Source organism: Melanostigma gelatinosum, assembly GCF_949748355.1.
Source record: "Melanostigma gelatinosum genome assembly, chromosome: 21".
Taxonomy (NCBI): domain Eukaryota; kingdom Metazoa; phylum Chordata; class Actinopteri; order Perciformes; family Zoarcidae; genus Melanostigma; species Melanostigma gelatinosum.
In genome coordinates this window covers 17,825,253-17,845,370 of record NC_136654.1, presented here as the reverse complement: position 1 = coordinate 17,845,370, position 20,118 = coordinate 17,825,253, and the positions used below count along the sequence as shown (strand labels likewise).

The 20,118-nt window shown below is 43.9% G+C and overlaps 2 protein-coding genes across 5 annotated transcripts in view; one reads left to right on the top strand and one right to left on the bottom strand.

Moving 5' to 3' along the window:
• The first annotated feature begins 4,580 nt into the window (after nucleotides 1-4,580).
• On the top strand, nucleotides 4,581-15,803 carry zranb1a (zinc finger, RAN-binding domain containing 1a). Its single transcript, XM_079293696.1, has 10 exons — nucleotides 4,581-4,690; nucleotides 5,273-6,142; nucleotides 9,007-9,194; nucleotides 9,925-10,078; nucleotides 10,899-10,970; nucleotides 11,713-11,911; nucleotides 12,250-12,370; nucleotides 13,044-13,173; nucleotides 13,915-14,144; nucleotides 14,401-15,803. The coding sequence occupies exons 2-10, from the start codon at nucleotides 5,311-5,313 to the stop codon at nucleotides 14,614-14,616; spliced, it is 2,142 nt and encodes a 713-aa protein (XP_079149822.1). The 5' UTR covers nucleotides 4,581-4,690; nucleotides 5,273-5,310; the 3' UTR covers nucleotides 14,617-15,803.
• Nucleotides 15,486-20,118, bottom strand: part of ctbp2l (C-terminal binding protein 2, like) — a 78,461-nt gene continuing 73,828 nt past the window's right edge. For 3 of the 4 annotated variants that reach the window (XM_079293697.1, XM_079293698.1, XM_079293699.1), the window contains 3 exons: nucleotides 19,265-19,392; nucleotides 18,774-18,891; nucleotides 15,486-17,633 (listed from right to left, as the gene is read on the bottom strand). In XM_079293697.1, the coding sequence (XP_079149823.1) occupies nucleotides 17,453-17,633; nucleotides 18,774-18,891; nucleotides 19,265-19,392 (427 nt within the window). In that variant the 3' untranslated portion in view covers nucleotides 15,486-17,452. Of the gene's footprint in view, nucleotides 17,634-18,268; nucleotides 18,344-18,773; nucleotides 18,892-19,264; nucleotides 19,393-20,118 lie in introns of all 4 variants that reach the window. The other variant, XM_079293700.1, reaches the window with a different exon arrangement.

The window sequence follows — 20,118 nt, the reverse complement described above, 5'->3', positions numbered from 1 at the left end:
TGTCCTTGTGTCTGACGCAGATAGAATTGCGTATAGTGGTGTATCAAGTATTACGGTCAGTGACCATATGTTAGTTTACTGTACCAGAAAATGTAAAAAGGTGACCACCAACCAACATACTAGTAAACAAATAAGGTGTATGAAAAACTACTCCACAGAGGTGTTTAAAACCAAACTAGGTCTAGTAAATTGGGGTGCTGTTTTATGTTGTCAAACTGTCGACGAAGCATGGGAAACCTTCAAAACTAAATTTGTGTCAGTCCTGGACCAAGTGGCCCCAAATAAAACAGTTCGTATCAAAAACAATTCTGATCCTTGGATCACTGGGGAAATTATTCATCTGGTCAACGAAAAAAATAAAGCTTCACGTAAATTTGTCAAAACAAAAGACCCTGTCTGGCATGAGAAGTTTATTTACCTTAGAAACCAAGTCCAATACAAAAAAAAACAAGGCTAAATCGGACTACTATAAGGAAAAGGTGGATGAATTTAAAACTCAACCTAAAAAACTGTGGAAGCTTCTAGGTAGTATGGTAGTATGGGGTCCTCTGACTCAACTAAACCTAAACCCCAGAATATAGGTCTAGATAAAAATGGTAGTGTCTTGTTCGACACACTGGAAGTGGCAAACACTTTTAATGATTATTTTTCTACAATTGCCTCCAATCTAGTCAAAGTGTTGCCTTCCAGTCTGGGTAAATATGGTCCAGAACATGTAAAAAAATTCTATACAGAAAAGGGTGTTCAGCCAAATGGTTTTAGCTTACGTGGGGTGACGGAGGATGAAGTGCTGGGCCACTTAACTTCTCTAAATTCGAACAAGGCTACCGGTCTCGACAACCTACCCTCTAGATTTCTTAAAGATGGTGCCAAGTTCATTACTAGTCCTTTAACGTATATTGCAAATTTATCCATTTCTAGCGGCAAAATTCCTGCGGAATTAAAAGCTGCTAGAATAACTCCCATCCACAAAAAGAGCTCTAAGACAGAAGTGGGCAACTATCGACCTGTCTCGGTTTTGAGCATTGTATCAAAGATTATAGAGAAAATAGTATACGAACAAGTCAATCACTATGTAAGTGATAGTAAACTCTTATATGAGTTCCAATCTGGATTTAGATCACAATACTCCACAGATACTTGCTTGATCCACTTATTGGACTATGTCAAACATGAGCAAGACAAAGGCAACTACACAGGTATGACTCTTCTAGATCTACAAAAAGCCTTTGATACTGTGGATCACAAAATTCTCCTACTCAAATTAGAAGCCTTAGGATTTAATGAACCAACCATAGCCCATGAATCTTAGAGTTCAACAACTCAAACTCAACCATATGTTCAATATTGTCAATAACCAGGCCCCTGAATATTTATCAGGTTCATTTAAACTAAATTCTTCCAACCACAATACTAGGTCCAGCACCTTGTCCTTCGTCATTCCACATGTAAAGTCCTTCGGATCTACTTCTTTTGAGTTCACGGGTGCAAAGCTGTGGAACAGCCTCCCTAGTCACATCAAGGCCAGCGATTCTAAACCGGTTTTTAAAATCAGGGTTAAGCAATTTTTTTACCATGAAATGGCCCTTCAAGATAACAACCAATTTATTTACTATTAGTATAATTTTTTTCATTTTTTATTAAGTCGTCATGTTTGTCTGTGATTTTTCCCTTCTGTGGGCCACAATGGAAACAAGTGTTTTTCGCTTTTTTGTGTCACCCTGTATTTTTTAATGTATTTATTTTTATTATTTGTATTTTTATATTTATACATGTATTTACATTGTTTTATACAAATAAATCAAATCAAAAAAATCAAAAATCGAGGCTTGCTTCATTTAGGGGAGGAGCCAAAAATGATGACGTCCGAAGCCTCGCTGCCCGGCTGTACCACGTGACTGCTTCGGGAAGTGGTTCAGATTTTGCCGAGAGGTTTGACAGCAATATAAACCCCTCAGGCTCCATTCAAAATGTGGGTTGTTGGTGGAGAGTTGTGAGTTTGGATAGTTTGGATGGCGTTTATATAGTTTGGAGAGTTTAGAGAGAGATAGTTTGGATAGCGTTTATATAGTTTGGAGAGTTTAGAGAGAGATAGTTTGGAGAGTTAGGAGAGTGAGGAGAGAAGGATAGGTGATAAGATGGAGCCAGCTAGGAAGAGGAGGATTTCCCCTGTGTGGGAACACTTTGATTTGATAACTCCTAATAAGGTAAGCTACATCTAACTCTATTTCAGACACATTAGGTTTGCTTATCAAGAACTGTATTTTTCACAGTTTCTTATTTTATTCAAATGTGAGGTGTTTATTGTGCTCCAAGGAGTTGGGGTACAATAACAACACCTCATCCATGCTAAGGCATCACCCTGCCTTGCATGAGAATAAGGAGGAAACTGGAGCTTCACCTAGCCATTGTAAGTCATTACAAAATTACAAATGCACCATCACAAATTTTCCCTGTTCACTTTTGTTTATTGTGCAAATAAAGACAGGTAACAGACACTGTATTTATTCTCTTTTAACCAGCCACCAGAAAACAAGAGCTGGATGAAGCCCTCGTCTCCATGATAGTGAAGGACACACAGCCCTTTAGTATTGTGGATGATGTTGGATTCAGGGCGTTTGTGTCCAAACTGGATCCCGATTTAAAGTAATAGGATTTTTCAGCCAAACAAAAGCCACCGAAGCAATAAAACGACTGACCTCCGAGTGTGCCACCATTATACGGGCAAAACAAAGCAGAGAGGAAATCCCCCAGGCTTCCACCTCTCATGATGTCACAGGAGGTAATCTATTATTTTACATTTTGAGATTGATTATTCCGATGAGAACACTTAGTAACGTGATCTGTGGTTTCCTCTTAGGTAGCAAACTGTGGCATCGTTTAGACACCAGCGTCATGGAGGCACGGAAGACTCAAAATGTAACAGCAGATGCCACTGTGGAGGTCCAGCGCTACCTTTCCGAGCCAAATATAAGCAGGCTGGAAAAGCCTCTGGAGTACTGGGAGAGGCAAAAATTCCTGTATGCAAATTTATATAGACTTGCTCTTGCGTTTTTGTGCACGCCAGCATCTTCTGTAGCCTGTGAAAGGGTGTTTTCAAAGGCCGGAGAGGTTGTGTAAAAAAAAAGGGATCGTTTAAAACCAAACACTGTTGAGAAACTGTTATTTCTGAATAAAAATGAATAAAATGTCCCGTGTCCTGTACATCACTGTCCAAGTTCCACAAGCATATTCAGTCCCCTCTTCCTAGTTCCACAAGCACTTTCACTGTCCTCTGCCTGCTTAAGCCCATGCCATTTTCCTAAAGTGACATAATAACATCATTACACAACCTGCCATATCATGATACTACCATTTTGGGAAAATGTACACACAGAATACATTAAAAAAATATTTTATTATGCACATATGTCATAATTTATGTGCAGAAATGATTTGGTCATACATTTTTGTAATTCAGTCATTCCCAACAGCCATAACAGACACAACAATTCAATGCATCACATTATGTGGTTCAGATACAGCTGCCTGTGATTATACACTTGGCCAGTAGGTGGTATCGTGTGCACATGAAGCTTCGAGTAATGAACCCTTTCTCGAACCAATTGGCTGAAGTGTTGCGATGCCTCATGAGGCTTCATCTCGCCATCACTAGCTGCCATGGTGCGGTGCGGTGCGGTGCCGGAGAGTCAAACAGAGCTCCAAGACCCCAGGAAGGGCGCCATACTTTGAACGAAATCTTGGGTGGTGGCCGAAGGGTGGAATGACAATTTCCGGGTACTTCACGTGATGCCATCGAGCCCCACTAAATATATTTTACATTGAGGACGAGACGGCTGTGTATGGAAGCCCATTTCTGACACTCTGAGGAAAAATAAAGATGCTGTAAGTCTTTATAATGAGATACTGTCTCAAAAAGAATGACTTAGTATCTCATAATTATGACTTCGTAATTCATAATTATGACTTATCTCATAATTATGAGATAGTAAGTCATAATTATTATGAGATGCTAAGTCATTATTTTGAGATAGTATCTCATTATAAAGACTTTTTCCACACAGTAGCGACAATGGGCTTCCATACATCTGCAACACTGACAGCGGATAATTTATTTATAAACAATATAATTCATTATATAATTATTTATTCGATTTTTATTTTTTAATAAATTGACTTCCCAATATGAACACATGAATAGCCCTTTTTAAATGCACTAATTGCTGAATCCAGTTTTCTCTCTAACTGTTCATGTGAACGAGCGTGTGCAGTTCTGTACGACATGTTATCATGCTAATTTAAATGTAATTTGCATACGATCAGATTCTTTTTTTTATTATCTTAAAGTTACACCGAGGAACGTTCAATTTGTGTTGATTTTGGCAGTCCCCGCAAACAAAATCAATTGTGTTCGTACAGTATGTGGTGCGTGAAGTAGGGGTTACGTAATATATCCGATAGACCTTGAACGCAACACGGTTCTTTCCTTTTATCCAATAGCATTGCGAGCTGAGCCAGATGATTCGTGACGAAGGCATGCGAGCGTTTATTTTGGCTCTGCTACTCATTTGTCTCGCTGTCGCCGCCATTAAACAACACGGAGACACGTAAAACCATGGAGTGTCGCATATTTATACCATGATTCAAGGAGTACAAAGGCTTTGTCGCGGTGCGGGTTATTCTGCAGGAGGTTAGTGAGTCCATGAAGTTAAACATGTGAGAGCCCGAAGAGGTCGAAATAACTCTGATTGGGAAAGGTTTGATAGAGCAGGAGGAGGGTTTGGGGTTTGTTGTGGTTTCCAGCAGCTCTTGGGAAACGGGGCCCAGTCGCGAAAACGGCAAGAGTTTTACATATTTTTTCTTAAAATATTCCGTAATATGACATGTTTCACGTTTGTACTTAACAGGAAATGATTGTTAACGGTTATAATTGACGGTAACTGTGTATGCTGGGTGGTTAGCTTGACAGCTAGCGAGGCTAAAACATTACTAACCTTAACCTACATTACAACACAATAAAGCCAACCGTCACGTGAATCAGACCTGTTAACGATACTGAACAGCTTGCAGGCAGTTTTAATCTTTCAATCACTAAATAATCTCAGATGTAATTAGTTAACAGTTTACAGTGTGCTGGAATACATATTTGATGGAACTACATGAAATCTCTTAATTTATATTAATGTATCTAAAACACAATGCTAGTTTATCATATTTATTGACCTTCAAGATGATTTATGAAACTTTTTGTTTATGCCTCACATCTGACTAGATTCATCGCCTCAGTTTAACCATCCAAAGTGATCCACGATGACGGAACCGAAGGTAAAGTGGGCCTGTGACTACTGCACCTATGAGAACTGGCCATCTGCAGTCAAGTGCACTATGTGCCGTGCACAGAGGTTGAGCTGTCCCATCATCACAGAGGAACCGTACAAGAACAGCCCTGATCTGGACCCCAGTCTGGGGTGGGACCCTCCCAGAACTGAGAGTGGCAGCAACCTCCTCATCTGCCCCGACTCCAGCGCTAGGCCAAGAGTCAAGTCGGCCAGCATGGCTGAGATTGCCAGTAAGTGGTCCTGCCAGATGTGCACCTATCTGAACTGGCCCCGAGCACTCCGCTGCACACAGTGCCTGTGTCAGCGCCCGAGGACCAGCAGTCCCACCGAGTCCCCCCAGACTTCCGGCTCCAACGCGGGCTATCGTCCTCCTCTCCACTCTCCGGTGGATACCTGTGAGGAGTACAATGACCGAAACAGACTCAACACCCATCCGCAGCACTGGACATGCACAGTTTGCACTTACCAGAACTGGCCCACAACCACAAAGTGTGTGGTTTGTGACCGCCCCAAGCCCAACAACCAGGAAGCCATAGAGCTGGCCGAGTCTCCAGAGCCAACACCCATGATAAATGAACAGGACAGGGCTCGATGGAGGGGCAGTTGCAGCGGAGGCCAGAGCCAAAGGAGGTCCCCTCCGATGCCCAAGAGGGAAGACAATGTCAAAATGGACTTCCAAAGGATCGAGCTCGCAGCTGGAGCCATGAGCAGCAAAGAGGAGCAAGAGGTCGACTTCAAGAAGCTAAAGCAGATCAGAAATCGCATGAGGAAAACAGACTGGCTGTTCCTCAACGCATGTGCTGGTGAGTTTTTAATATGTTTATTACATGTCATCCATGTTCTTGTACCAATTTTCCTTGTAACAACACTTCTATTGTCACAGCAGCCTTTCGTTTCCTTCCATGATGTCATGCTCAGTGATGACCGTGCGAGGTAATCCAGTCAGAGGCAACCAATGGCAAAACATTTACCGGTAGTTCTATTTCATCACAGTGCAGGTGGTGCTTCACCCTGCAAATTCCATGGTTACATAGTAGTGTGATCAATCTTTTTATCAATGAATGACAACATGTTATTATAAGATATTATTGTACAACAGGAATTTCTGAAAACGTGGGCTTGGCAAGCTCTCTGAGAAGGGTTTCATTTCACAAGGTAGTGCTTTAATATCGACTGTAGTGAGAGGATACGTAAAATCAATGAAGCATAAATTATGCTGAGCGGCATTATTATAAAGAAATGTGTAACCAAATGGTGAGTAGGAACATGATCCATCTCCTCACTGAAACCCTAGATGCCCTGGCTCTGCCACTGAGAGTGTCTTTGATAGACTGAGAGGGTGTGAGTGCGTCCCAGCCGGTGGGCATGAATGGACCGTCTGGGACCAGATGCTCTCCTGGCCCGCAGTCAACCCACCCTGTAAACAGTGGCGCTTATGTGCTGCGTAGGGACCCTAGGAGGCAGAAATAGCCTTGACAAGACATGAACACCAGTCTCCAACAACAACAAAAAACAACAAAGTGTATCACATAATCCGTGTCCTCCTGACCTTTGCACTCATTGCCCTTTTCTGACTTCTTGTTGTGAAATAGAAAACATTACTCTTAGCTCATGGTGAGAATGTTTATCCACCGTTCTCTCTCTCTCTCATCTACCTCATGCAGACAGTTCCAGACATTTGATGTTATTGTGAATACTGCTGCACCTTCTTACTCATGCCATGTCAGCTGACTTTTTTATTTATTTAATTTTTTACAGTTGGGCTCTTCAAAGTGTTTTTTCAATGGAGGAAGTGCCTGAGTCCAGTAGCACTTTATAGCCGAGCCAAGCACTTCCTCAGGCCATGCAACGTGATTTCACTTTGCTCTACTGTTTCTGATCTAATGTCTTTTTTTTCAGAGCTCTGTATTTGGGCCAAAGTGGGATGATCCCATTGATTGTACTCTCCACAAAAGGAAGCAGACTCTGTTTGTGTAATGTTGTTCTTTTGTGTGGGCGAGTCTCGCTATTGCAGATGCTATTTGTCTGTATTTAAACCCTTTAATTCTTCCAGTTTGATACTGCTCGTGAGGAGCTGTGTGTTTGCCATTAAACACTGGAAATATCTCGTTGATCAGCCACACATGAGTACAAAAATCCACCGAAAATTATCAGAAATATCAATAACAAGTCCAGTTTGATTAGTTCAAATAACAGCTCAATATTATCGTCTGTCCAGATGGTGATGCCTGATGTTTAGGACGCCCTATTTCTGACCATTCTGAGACGATATTGTATCGACTAATCCCGGCATAAAGGACGGTAAAGAGGTAGTCAGGAAACGAGGGAAAAGATGCAGCGTAGGTTTAAATCAGGACGTCCCCGCCATTTCTATTGTACACTTTAATGCACACTCTCTTAGAGAGAACATGCTTTTAAGAAGGACTGTGCTCTCTTTTTCACTCCACCAAGGCCTTAATCGGGTGTTTTCAGGAATGTGAGACGACAACAGCACACCCACGTATACTAATGTTGGCGTCCATCATATGGATCTGTGTTTGCAAAGTTATTGCCCACCGTGTGTTAAAGGGACCAGGCGTTCTCGGCACGTTCCCGTCGATGTTCGCTCGAGGTAACCATCGTCTTCCTCTGCCGGAGAGGACGAACCTCCCTCCTCTTGTTAAAACTAGCCAGAGCTTCGGTGTTCAGCGTGCTCTCCTCGTTTCACTCATGACAGATGTTGAGACGACCATTTTCAAAGGAGGGGGAGAGAGCGCTTAATCTGCACAGACCGCCCTCTGTCTGACACCGCTCTCTGGTAGCTCTGCGTTATGAGCTGCACTGCTCTGTGTAGCAGCCTGACGCTGTGGTAACTGCCCCCACACTGGGTTAGCTCATCGCTACATCTAGAGGTCAGGAGCTAGGGAGCTCGCTGTGGATTCTTTTAGCATTTAGCTCTTTTGACGTTGGATTATGTTGTATATGATTGCTTGTGGCTAAGAGCAGTATGATTTTGTCCCTGTAGCGCTTTCATTGAACAAGGCAAGCTGTCTGTTACGTCTTGCTGCTATTACAAGCAATGACATGGAGCTGGAGCTGCTCCAAGAGGCAGGCTAATCCATTTACAGGGAGCAGGCCTGTTTTTAAAAGGATCCCCGTGTCTTTCTACATCAATTTAATTTCCTTGCCGATGTGGTTGAACAGGAAACACGAGTATTTGGTGTCGTAAATTCACTCGGATGCTAATTTATTGCATTATTACTAGCACAGCCCTGCAATAAATCCAACCTGTGTGAAGGTTGTGATGTTGGTTTTGTTGTTTGAAACAGACGTTTGATCCGGTGGATTTTCCGGCTGTGTTTTGACGTGCTGCTGAGTGTATGGTGTTTATAATATGTAGTCCTCCCTCACAGATAGAGATGGTGTGCCTAATAAACGAGCATGTGAGTGTATATTGTGATGACAGCAGGGCTTTGTGGACAGGTTTGCTGTTTGAACAGTTTATCTGAACCGCACTGTTCCTCCTTCCGCAACCGTTGATCGTGAACATCGTATGTGTGTATGTGTGTCCCTGGAAAAGCAACTGCAGCTGATCCACTTCTACATGTGGGCGTCAATGTTTGTTTCCTATTTTCTCACCTTCCTTCCTTCCTTCCTTCCTTCCTTCCTCCCTCCCCCCGTGCTGCAGGCGTGGTGGAGGGAGACCTGGCTGCAATAGAAGCCTACAAGTCGTCCGGCGGTGACATCGCCCGGCAGCTCACTGCCGACGAGGTGCAGCTCCTCAACCGGTCCTCGGCGTTTGACGTCGGCTTCACTCTGGTCCATCTGGCCATCCGCTTCCAGAGGCAGGACATGCTAGCCATCCTGCTCACAGAGGTACGCATGCTGTAGATGTAGTTTCGTCTTCGCACCCCCCCACTGGAATTAAGGGTGTTCCATCTTTCTTTGGGCAGGTTGTCCCTTGATTAAACCCTCTCTACACATAATTCTGAATACACTACGCAGCAGAATCTGTAGTGGTATCAGTTTTACATTTTATAGAAGAGATTGGGGTAAACCGCCAGCGCTCTTGTGACTTGGAGTGCATAATACAAAGTTTGACAATCTAATAAAAAGCAAAAGGTCAGAAGTGTGCCCGTGTTTGTGACGTTCCTCTGTTCTTCGCCTCAGCAACCACGTCGGCCTGTAATAGTTCTGCGCTAAGAGTAGAGGATATATAGCAGATGCCTGTAATGCCTATAAATACAGCAGAAGTGCACTTTAAGGATTAGGTGGAGGATCAGCCTGGCTGCAGTCCTGCCGCTGGTTCCTAATGGACCTGATGTCACAGAGCTGATGTGGTCTGCAAAGGAGGCCAAGCAATGATTAGGGAAGGCTGCACTGTGAAACGGAAAGATGGCCTCTTCACCGCAGAATTTCAGCCTCAATATAGAAAATAATATTGCATTTGAGTAAAATCCTGTCAACTTTTGTCCATATTGCCCATCCTTTGGACTGATAGATCCATAAATGTTTATGCTTTAAATGCATCACAAGTCTCTGATCACGCATATATTGATGTATTTACCTCTTTAACTTCCCATGATTCTGTGCGTTTGTCTCTTAGGTGAACCAGCAGGCAGCTAAGTGCATCCCTTCCATGGTGTGTCCCGAGCTGACGGAGCAGATCCGCCGGGAGATAGCGGCGTCACTACATCAACGCAAAGGAGACTTCGCCTGTTACTTCCTCACTGACCCGGTCACCTTCACCCTGCCTGCAGGTACCCACCGACTCCTTGATGAGCACAGCACGTGGCTTGTTGGACCTCCGTGCATATGTGCACTCTAAGCCCTCCACTGATTTCTAAGGTCCTTCGATGAAAAAGGGTAGAATGGAAAATTTGGTGATTTTGGGGATTGTATTCATGCTTAAATTTCATGCCCATCTGCAGAAGTGTCCTCTAAACTGTGTGCCGCATTTCAGTGTGATCTCGACTGCCCCCCCCCCCCCACTCGTCTGTGGAGAATTGGCCTTGTTGTGCAGCCTTGCTCAGAGAAACAGCAGCTCAGTGTCCTGTCCCTGTGGCGTAATGTCTTCACTGAAATGACATGCACTTTGCTTTAACAGCTACCAGTTGTGTGCTGATTCTGAGCTGCCGGTGCCGCTGGGATGAAAGATTATGCAGGCTTCACTGATAGATTTGGTTTTTTTCATGTTATGCCAAGTATTTCCTTGCAGACTGAATTTGGCCAGAGGCCAGCTGCAGGGTGCTCTCCCTCTGTTTCTGTCTCTCTCTCCCCACTCCCTCTCTCTCCCTCTCTCTCTCTCAAACAAAGCCAGTGCCATTCACTATTGAGCCACAGAATAGCCACCAGTGTTCTGGCTTTTGTGTATGCACAGTTCGATACACAGAGGAACACAACATGCCGTACAGAGCTTGTGTTTACAGCGCTCTATTGACAGAATGTCAGCCGGTGGATGGAATTGAAAGGAACATCCCCGTGTGTCGTTACTGTAGCGTCTCGGTGTCCCTCGCTGTCGTGCACCATTCGGGTTATGATGGGTAAAAACACACTGTCTGTCCCCATGTCTCTTTGCAGATATAGAGGACTTGCCACCTGATGTCCAAGAGAAGCTGTTCGATGAGGTGTTGGATCGAGATGTGCAGAAAGGTACCAAAGATATTTCATGTGTATATGGGTACAGGACACGGGTTACTTGTGATTCATGTACAACAACCAGCTCTCCACCTCCTGCTTCATCTTATATACCCGTCCTAATTAGGTTAATTGGGCTCAATACTTTCCCTCCCTTCTCACTCCCAGGACTGTGTGTGTGTGTGTGTGTGTGCGTGTGTGTGTGTGTGTGTGCGTGCTTGTGATCATACATCTGTGTCGTACTGAAGGTATCGGAGGAGTCTTGTGACCTATTTAAGCCGCCGCAAATTGTGTTACTGGTGGGAGGTGCACAGAAGAATGGCACACAGTGGAGAGGAGCTCGCTTTCAGCACCACTTCTTTCTCTCCGAGCCGACGATAGCGGCCCCGAACAATGTGCCTGAGCTCGGATGATTGAATGAATGTATACATTAATATTCTGTGTGTTGCCGTGTGGTTATCAGTGAATCTAAACACAGCCGAGGAATCCGTAAAGTTGTTTTTATAATATTTTAGGAGAAAAAAAATGATGGAAAGCAGGATATGCGATGCATTTGTTATATCTCAAACACTCAAGATCAGGATTTTGAAGAGATAAATGTCTTTCTTTTGAGATCTCAATCCCTGGGAATCCCTGGGAATCTTGTAGCATAAAATATTTTCAAGACCCAAACTTGTCCCAGAATGTTTGTGTTTCTATCCGTGACCGTTTCTCTACCCTCGCCCCTCACTCGTGCATCGTCTCTGTCTGTGTGTAGAGTTGGAAGAGGAATCTCCGGTCATCAACTGGTCTCTGGAGCTGGGCACGCGCTTGGACAGTCGTCTGTACGCCTTGTGGAACCGCACAGCCGGAGACTGTCTGTTGGACTCGGTTCTGCAGGCCACCTGGGGCATCTACGACAAGGACTCTGTTCTCCGCAAGACCCTCCATGACAGCCTGCATGACTGCTCCCATTGGTACGACACCCAAGAGTCCCCATAGTCATATAATGCAAGAAACACATGACTGATGCTGTAAAGTATTATACAAAATGTTCTTCAATCTTACAGCAATTTGATGAACTTGCACGTCTGTCTCTGAGTACTCTGAATGATATTTACATGCTTTCCTCACACGGTCAGATACAGGAGGTTTGATTACTTAGCGATGGTCGGACATGAAAGAGATGTTCTCCTGTTAACGTGTTTTGCAGTATTCTTTACATGTATACACGGGCCTATAACCAGGGTGACATTAGTGAGAAATTACGTTTGAAATGTGATTCAAATGAACTTTATTTCTAACTTTCTTTTAGGTTTTACACGCGCTGGAAGGAGTGGGAGTCGTGGTACTCGCAGAGCTTCGGGTTGCACTTCTCCCTGAGAGAAGAGCAGTGGCAGGAGGACTGGGCCTTCATCCTGTCTCTGGCCAGCCAGGTAATTATCAGCTTCCTCCTGGATTACTCACGTCCCTCCTCACGTTCGCTATCGATGGAAGGACAGAGAAGGGCCCAGTAGCATGTGGTCGGTCCGTAGAGGGAGCGTGGAAGCGCCTGGTAAGCGGTAAAGGAGGCTTTGAAAGTACAATACATCCATTGATGCGTTCTCGCCGACGAATTCAAATGCCACCAAGTTAATGATTTTGTGACTTTTGATTGGTTTTGGAAGATAATTAAACTGCCTGGCACACATTAATAGATGCGTTAAGTTCACCTCCTTATTTCTACTCCTGTTGCACAATATTTATTTCGATTTGTGGTTTTGGGGAGACGGACACGCTCGTTGGTTTGGTCTTCCTATTGCTTCTATAGAAAGTGAATAGAGTTGATCTGCACGGGAGACACAGTTAGAAGGTGGATGACGGGGGAGGACATAAGCAATTATTCTAATACCCTAACATGGAGTTGTAGATTGACAGACGGCTCATCTGCTCGGCTGCTGAAGCTGCACTACGTCCCGACATGTGTGATGACAGGCGTTCAGCCGGCCGTACAAACAAACGCAGCAGAAGCTACCACGTGATCGCCTCGTCTGCAGAGATGATTACAAACGCTGTATGATGTCGTTTCTTCTTCCTCTTCCTCCTCTTCCTCCTCCTCCTCCTCCTCAGCCCGGGGCCAGCCTGGAGCAGACGCACATTTTTGTTCTCGCACACATTCTTCGCAGACCGATCATCGTCTACGGAGTGAAATACTACAAAAGTTTCCGTGGGGAAACGTTGGGATACACTCGTTTTCAAGGTGAGGCGGCGTTTGGATGGGCTTGTGAGATTGTGGTCATTTATAAAAGGACTGTGATGCTGTTTCATTTTCTGTGATTCTGTTATTCAAAGCATGACACTGAATTAGTAACTGACATGTTCTGCTTCGGCCTCTTGTGACATCTAGCCATGCCGATATTATAGATTTGATGTGCTGTTTACAAACTGAATTTCATTTTGCTGAAGAAATAATAATAATAGTCCCCAGCTCCACAAATACAATGAAAGCTCCCTGATTGTATTGAAGTGGAGTCAAGAGTCTCAGAGACAGATATCCGAAAACTTAAAACTCTGACATTATAAATTACCGGTACATTTTTATGTCATACTATTCTATGACTTATTTTTTTTACATACTATGCTATCACGTTTTATGCCATTTTTGGCACACGATACCATGATTCTGTTTACAGTTTTTTGACGTACTGTACTATGCCTTATTACCTTTTTATGAGTTTCTTAAAAATGACTATCCTTTGACATTTTTTCCACATGCTATACTATGACTTTTTTCATCATTCTATACTTGCATCAACATACTTTAATATTACTTTTTCAGAAGTTTTTTTGACATACTATTACTTGTCTATGTCAGATTTGAGATGATGCTTGGCCCCAGCTGACACACACACACTTGAGTGCGACATGTTCCTCCCCAGGTTTCTTCAGTGTTGTGCCGTCCGGCGGTTCAGATGGTCTGACTTGTCTCTTGTGTGTTGAGGTGTGTACCTGCCTCTGTTATGGGAGCAGAGCTTCTGCTGGAAGAGCCCCATCGCTCTAGGTTACACGCGGGGCCACTTCTCGGCCCTGGTGGCCATGGAGAACGATGGCTACGACAATCGCGGTGCGGGCGCCAACCTCAATACTGACGATGACGTCACGGTCACTTTCTTGCCGCTGGTGGACAGTGAGAGGAAGTTGCTGCACATTCACTTCCTGTCTGCGCAAGAGGTAGGGACTGATGCTACAAAATCTGAGCTGTGCGCTGTTGTTTTGCGTCCGTTTGTAATTTGAGAACAGAACATACTTTGGGACCTAAATACTGAGTGAAAACAATGAGCATTATGTTCAGTTCATGGTGCTAAGTTCCCACAAATTGCTTCCAGCATGCCAGCTGTTCAGTGGATGTTCCGGATTGTGATGCATGACTGTGGTCTCACATCTTAAATATGTCAACAATGAAACTGCACGTTTGTCTGCAACTCAGATGGGCAACGAGGAGCAGCAGGAGAAGCTGCTCAGGGAGTGGCTGGACTGCTGCGTGACAGAAGGAGGCATGCTGGCCGCCATGCAGAAGAGCTCTCGCCGGCGCAACCACCCCCTCGTCACCCAGATGGTGGAGAAGTGGTTGGACAGATACCGCCAGATCCGCCCCTGTGCCTCTCTGTCAGACGGCGAGGAAGAGGAGGATGAAGACGAGTGAGTGAGAAGAGGGTGCTCCTGAATTTGAGACTGGACACTGTAGGCTCTGGGAGAGAACTGTTCTATCTATATTTCAGTTTTTTGTTTTTCTTCTTTTTCTCCCACAATGTAAATCTTTAACTTGTAATAATGCATGTGTCGTGTGAGCTCCGTGATTGAAAAACAGAAAAGATACCAGCAACAAGAAACAGTATCCTGATTACTGCTCCTATGAGAGCACATCAAGTCCACTTTATTTGCCTTCCCGTGCTCAGATTCCTCATTTGTTATCAAAGTAATTATCTTGACCTGATGGAACTACTAGAATTTATAGGAAAATATTCTGTATTTAAGGAAAATCCCGAAGCTGCACTAGATGAGAACTTTAATTTACAGAAATGTTGCTTAAAGCGGAGAGGGTGCTGATCTTTGTGTGTATGTTAAGGTTTAAAGAGCACCTGTTTTGCCGATCCCTCTGCAGACCCCTTCTGATGTTTTGGATTTATTTATTTATGTAGGAGATTTAGCGCACAGAGGCAATTCCTTTGTTCTACCCCCCCGTTTGATCTGTTCAGTCTTGAAGTATTTTATTTTGCACAGATACCTACATTATTCTGTGAGGGGAGAGGACGTACAAGTTTACTGACATTTTTTACGTGTGATTCAATAGCTCGATGTCATATTAGAATGGGTGGTGGTGATGCTGGTGGGGAAGAGAAACCAAACACTTTCTAGAGTGCATCAATATTAAATTTGACTCACTTGTATCCCCTTTCTTTGCATTTGTTTTCAAATGTCTCATTCTTGTGCAGTTTGGATTTGACTTTAGAATGAACTTGTTTTTTGTTCTTGCCGTAGCTGAAATCAGTTTGAAAACACACCGGGTCATAGTTTTATTATTTGACAACTAAATAGTCAAAATTGGCAGCCTGTTTGAAAAGCGTGTTTTTCAAAGATTTGTATTCCTGCCATCACTCTCGTGGGAGCATCCAGTGACTCAGAACGACTCTATCGTTACTAAAATGGAATATTCAATGGCATCAGTTGAAAGCTGATATGTAATTTTCTGTTATCAGGACTTGTTTGTACGTTGGTGCCCCCTTGTGACAAATGTTGAAAGTACACGGATAATGTAAGGTTACATTGAAGGAATGTATCATCAGGAGCTGCTCTGCTAATAAAACATGCAAGGCAAAACGTGTGACAAATCATGCTGGTACAGACGGCTGGTTCTCAGAATCATATCTTTTATTTGAACTGCACTGAATGCTAAATGTTCACCTTGTACAAGAAACAAATACAAATACTCACACTAAAAACAAAAACGTACTGCTGGCTGCCTCTTCTGCTATTATTGGGACACTAAGGAGTTTCTGCTATTGCTCTTACAGAGTACAGGACGCCCCAAAGAACCTGGCCTTCAATTGAACAAAGAAAATATAAGGAGAGAAGAGGGGTGGATCACATAGGACTATGGTTATAGGAACATTTAACTAGGCAATACAAATCTAACAGGACTCTTCAAAACTCTTTAACACCAAAAACGTGGGATGCGCCTTGTATATAAAAATACCACAATGGAGGACGAGGGAGGAGAGGAAATATCCAGACTAACCACATTAGCCTTAGCTTCTTTTTTTCCATCAAAGACAGAATTCTGGGAATAAACAATATCTGCAAAAGTGTTTTCCTGAGTCATTAATGAAAGTAAGTTTGCTTTAACCCTTTCCTGTCTTCAGTGTGAAATGTGCTCAAAGAAGAGAGGGGGGTGGGATGGGTCACAATCTGCGCTGCTGCCACTAAGGTTTCGATTAGCTGTCATCAGAAATATCCGTTTGACAACAGACTCAGATGCGTCGCACCAAACTTACTTTTTAAGATTCTAAAAAAATGTTTCCTTCCTCAGTCACATGTCAAACTCTTAACTAAAGAGGAAAGTTAAATACTTAGCTGGCAGCTCCCTCTAAATCCATTTAATGTCAGAATTCAGCTACAATCAAATGTATAAAGTGAATGTTTGTTTAGTGTTTACAGCGTAAAAAATACTCCCACGACGCGTATCGGAGCAACTTATGGTCTCAACAGCCACAAGTGCAGAAGAATTCCCCCACACTGTGTATAATTATAAGTGCCCTCAAGTGGTGAAATCCTCTAACTGCAACAGCTGCATTATTGCCAGGAAAGGGTTAAAACCCACACTAGATTACGGGAACTTTTTTTGTTTGACGAATGATAAATATATATAGTGATCCATTTTTAGTCATTCACACAGAAGATTGAAAGAAAAAAAACAATAATTCTCTTGTGAGGCATAATGAGGGGGCTAAACAACACACATTAGTTACATAAGGAGGGTTGGAGCTGGGTGAAGGAAAGGTGGGGTGGGTCAGGAGGGGGGGGGGGGGGGGGGGGGGTGTAAGGTCCAGTAGCACATGATGCCAAAGTTTTTTTCTCTTGTTCGCCCATTGGTGTGTTGAGATGTGGGCCTACGTTTCCCATGAGCTCTGAAGTGTACGGGGCGGGACAGAGTCTCATCGGGTAATCCCGGAGCGCTAAAAACACTCGACTCTGTGTCCACAATCATAGGCATGTCCCGAAGAAAAAACAAAAAAAAACCATCAGCATCATCAAAGAGTAAAGTCGGTACTGAACCCAAAGAGACAGAGTAGAAACTAAAACATTAAAAGTACAAATTCCCCGGAACACTTCCTTTGTTCCCAGTCGCTGACGGACTTAACAGTCGGCCGCTTGTGTTGTTTCACTGTCTCTTGGTCCCAGTTGGTCGGTTGCTTTGCGATTGGTTGGTTCTGAGTGTCGACACGTCGGATGAGATGTTGTCGTTTGTATCCCTTCTGCTGCTATTGCTCGGTGAGATGCTCTCTGGTCTCGCCGTGTTTGGAGGGCTGGTTGGGCGACGGGGCCTGGGAGGGGTGTGTACCAGAGGGCAGGGTGTGGGCGATGGGCACCCCACCTGGCACCATGCCCTCCAACGCCCCAGGGATGCCACCTGGAGCCACTCCAACTACGCCCGGTGGGTATCTGGGGAAGGAGGAAGGTCAAAGGTTAGTGTCACGGGCAGTGAGACTCCCAAAGTGCACGTAGTGTACCAATGTGTTGGCTGGCCCACATACTCAACATCCTGAAAGACAGGATTATCTGAGCAAAGCTAAAGTCGAGTGATGCTAAAGGCTCTTTCGCACCACAGGGGGGAAAAAGTGATATTATAGTACGTCGAGATAAGCCATAAAAAAGTCATACAATTTAAAAAGTATTAGTATATTACTGTAAAAGTAGTTCAGAAAAAAAAAGTCCCTCTGTGAACATGAGGTGCTCCGTACAATAACATTCAACACAGAGGAAGGGGAAAGAATAATGCAGCTCAGAGACCTTAAATCCAACAGAAGTTGCCCAAAACCCCTTAAGAAGGAAATCACAAAGCATGACTCCATCCGCGAAACTGCATCCGAATGGATTCGTGTCATGCTTATTGAGAAACTCAAAACCCACATTCGCTACCATCCATCTCCACTTTGTGTTCAGTCAAACAGGTGAGTACTGGGGAATCATAGAGGGGGGGGGGGGGACACACACACACATATCATGTGAACTCAGGTGAGAGGGTCTTATCCGGGACCTCCAGACAAGAGGCGGTTGTCCCGGATGGTCGTATTTACCTGCTCCTGATCTAGGCAATAATTTTGTCGTGGGGGACACCGGTTGTTATGCCAGGAAGCGTTTGGTTCACTTGGCTGCGTGAAAGAAACACATGGAGGCGGACATGCTGAGTTCAGGAAGAGCCCACAGGTGGGCAGAGAATTACCATTCTACCACTACAGAGAACATCAGTGAGGGTACAGGGCACCAGGGTCTCTAGCAGAGCACCGAGTTCATGGATAACTTGTGAAGAACTTTCCTAAAGCAATTTAAGAAAACATTTTTAAACAATGAATATAGGGGGGGGGGGGGGGGGAGTCAACATAAAATGTGAGCTCCTGTTAACATTGCAAGAAGGAAGCGTAAAATGCTGATAACAACATATCAATAATCTATCATAAATGATCCACATTATCTACTGGCATTTTAAAAACACAACGCTAAAATAATGCAGGGCAGCTTCTTCTTCTTTTCTTAAAATGGGAAAGGCGACATTTGCTGGCCATCTGCATGTTCAGTGCTTACCTGTAGGCGGCGCCGTTGAGCTCAGGGTGGATGCCTGGCTGATCCATTACTGCCCACGGTGCCGTGGTGACAAAGAACTCCTTGTTGACGCAGTTTCTTAGGCTGTCAGGGATACGGCCTGTCATACGAAACACACACACACACACACACACACACACACACACAGAGTTCAGACTGACAAGCATATCTGTCTTGGATACACAAATGCAAATTAAGACAATTTAACAATCTGGATGTTCTCTCCGGGGCTCTGCTCTGAGGCTGGGAGCTAATGATGACATCTATTAAGAGGTCCAGATTTAATAAAGGCTACCCGCGGCCGATTGAAGTGGAAATGTGACATCTGGGGAAGAAAGACGTGCAACAGGTCACATAGCAGGCTGAGGCTGCGGCCTGTTCATCAAGCAGTGGCGGCTCGGACAAATGCTCAATGTTGTGTTTTGTCAGACGTGACAAGAAGAGATAATGAATCTGCTCGAGTGGCTGCGTACCGGTGATGGCTCTTCGGATCTCGGTGGCGGCTGCCTCCCTCATCTCCAGAGAGGCCTGCTCACTGTACCAGGCTGTGTGAGGTGTGCAGATCAGGTTTGGAGCGTCTTTCAGTGGGCCCTGAGCAAAACTACAACACACACACACACACACATAGAGGGTGAGAAAAATGGAGAAAAGGACAAATGTTGATAAAATATTGACTCAATGACACAGGAGCAAGGGTAACCAAAGCTGTGTTGTTCTTATCTTTGTGAATTATGATGAATACAATATGAGACCACAGCCCTCCTCCATGAAATGTGTTTTGCTTATTGTTACTACATGTGTTTGACCTTTACTGAGCAGAGTTTGACACCGTGTCTGTTTCCACATTCTGCTGAAGAGGAAACTTTCTGCTGAAACACACTGAGAATAGACTTCACAGCAGGAATCAAATTAACAATATTTGCATGTTCATAGATTCTGGATTCTTTTTTTTTTATGAGGTAGAAGGAGTTGATGTAACTATTTTATTTCGTAACTAATTGAAGTGGAAAAAAACATGTCCGACACAAATTATTCTTCAAAGCATTTGTATTTGATGTCTTATGACACGTCTGGAGAGGATCGTTCAGTTTTTAATGCTCTCGTGATGGTAAAATTGTCATAAAAACATCATGTGAGGAATGGCAAGTGGCAAAGAGAGTGCTTTTTGTCAAATAAATGAGAGCAGTTTAGCACAGTTGTTACATTTTAGAGCCGACAGCTGAACAGTGACGCTGGATATTCTGAGGAGTAGATATTCTGTGTCCGTTGAGCCATGCAAGTTGGTGCATTAAAATACTGCCTGGGGCATTTCTGTGTCTTTTGCTTT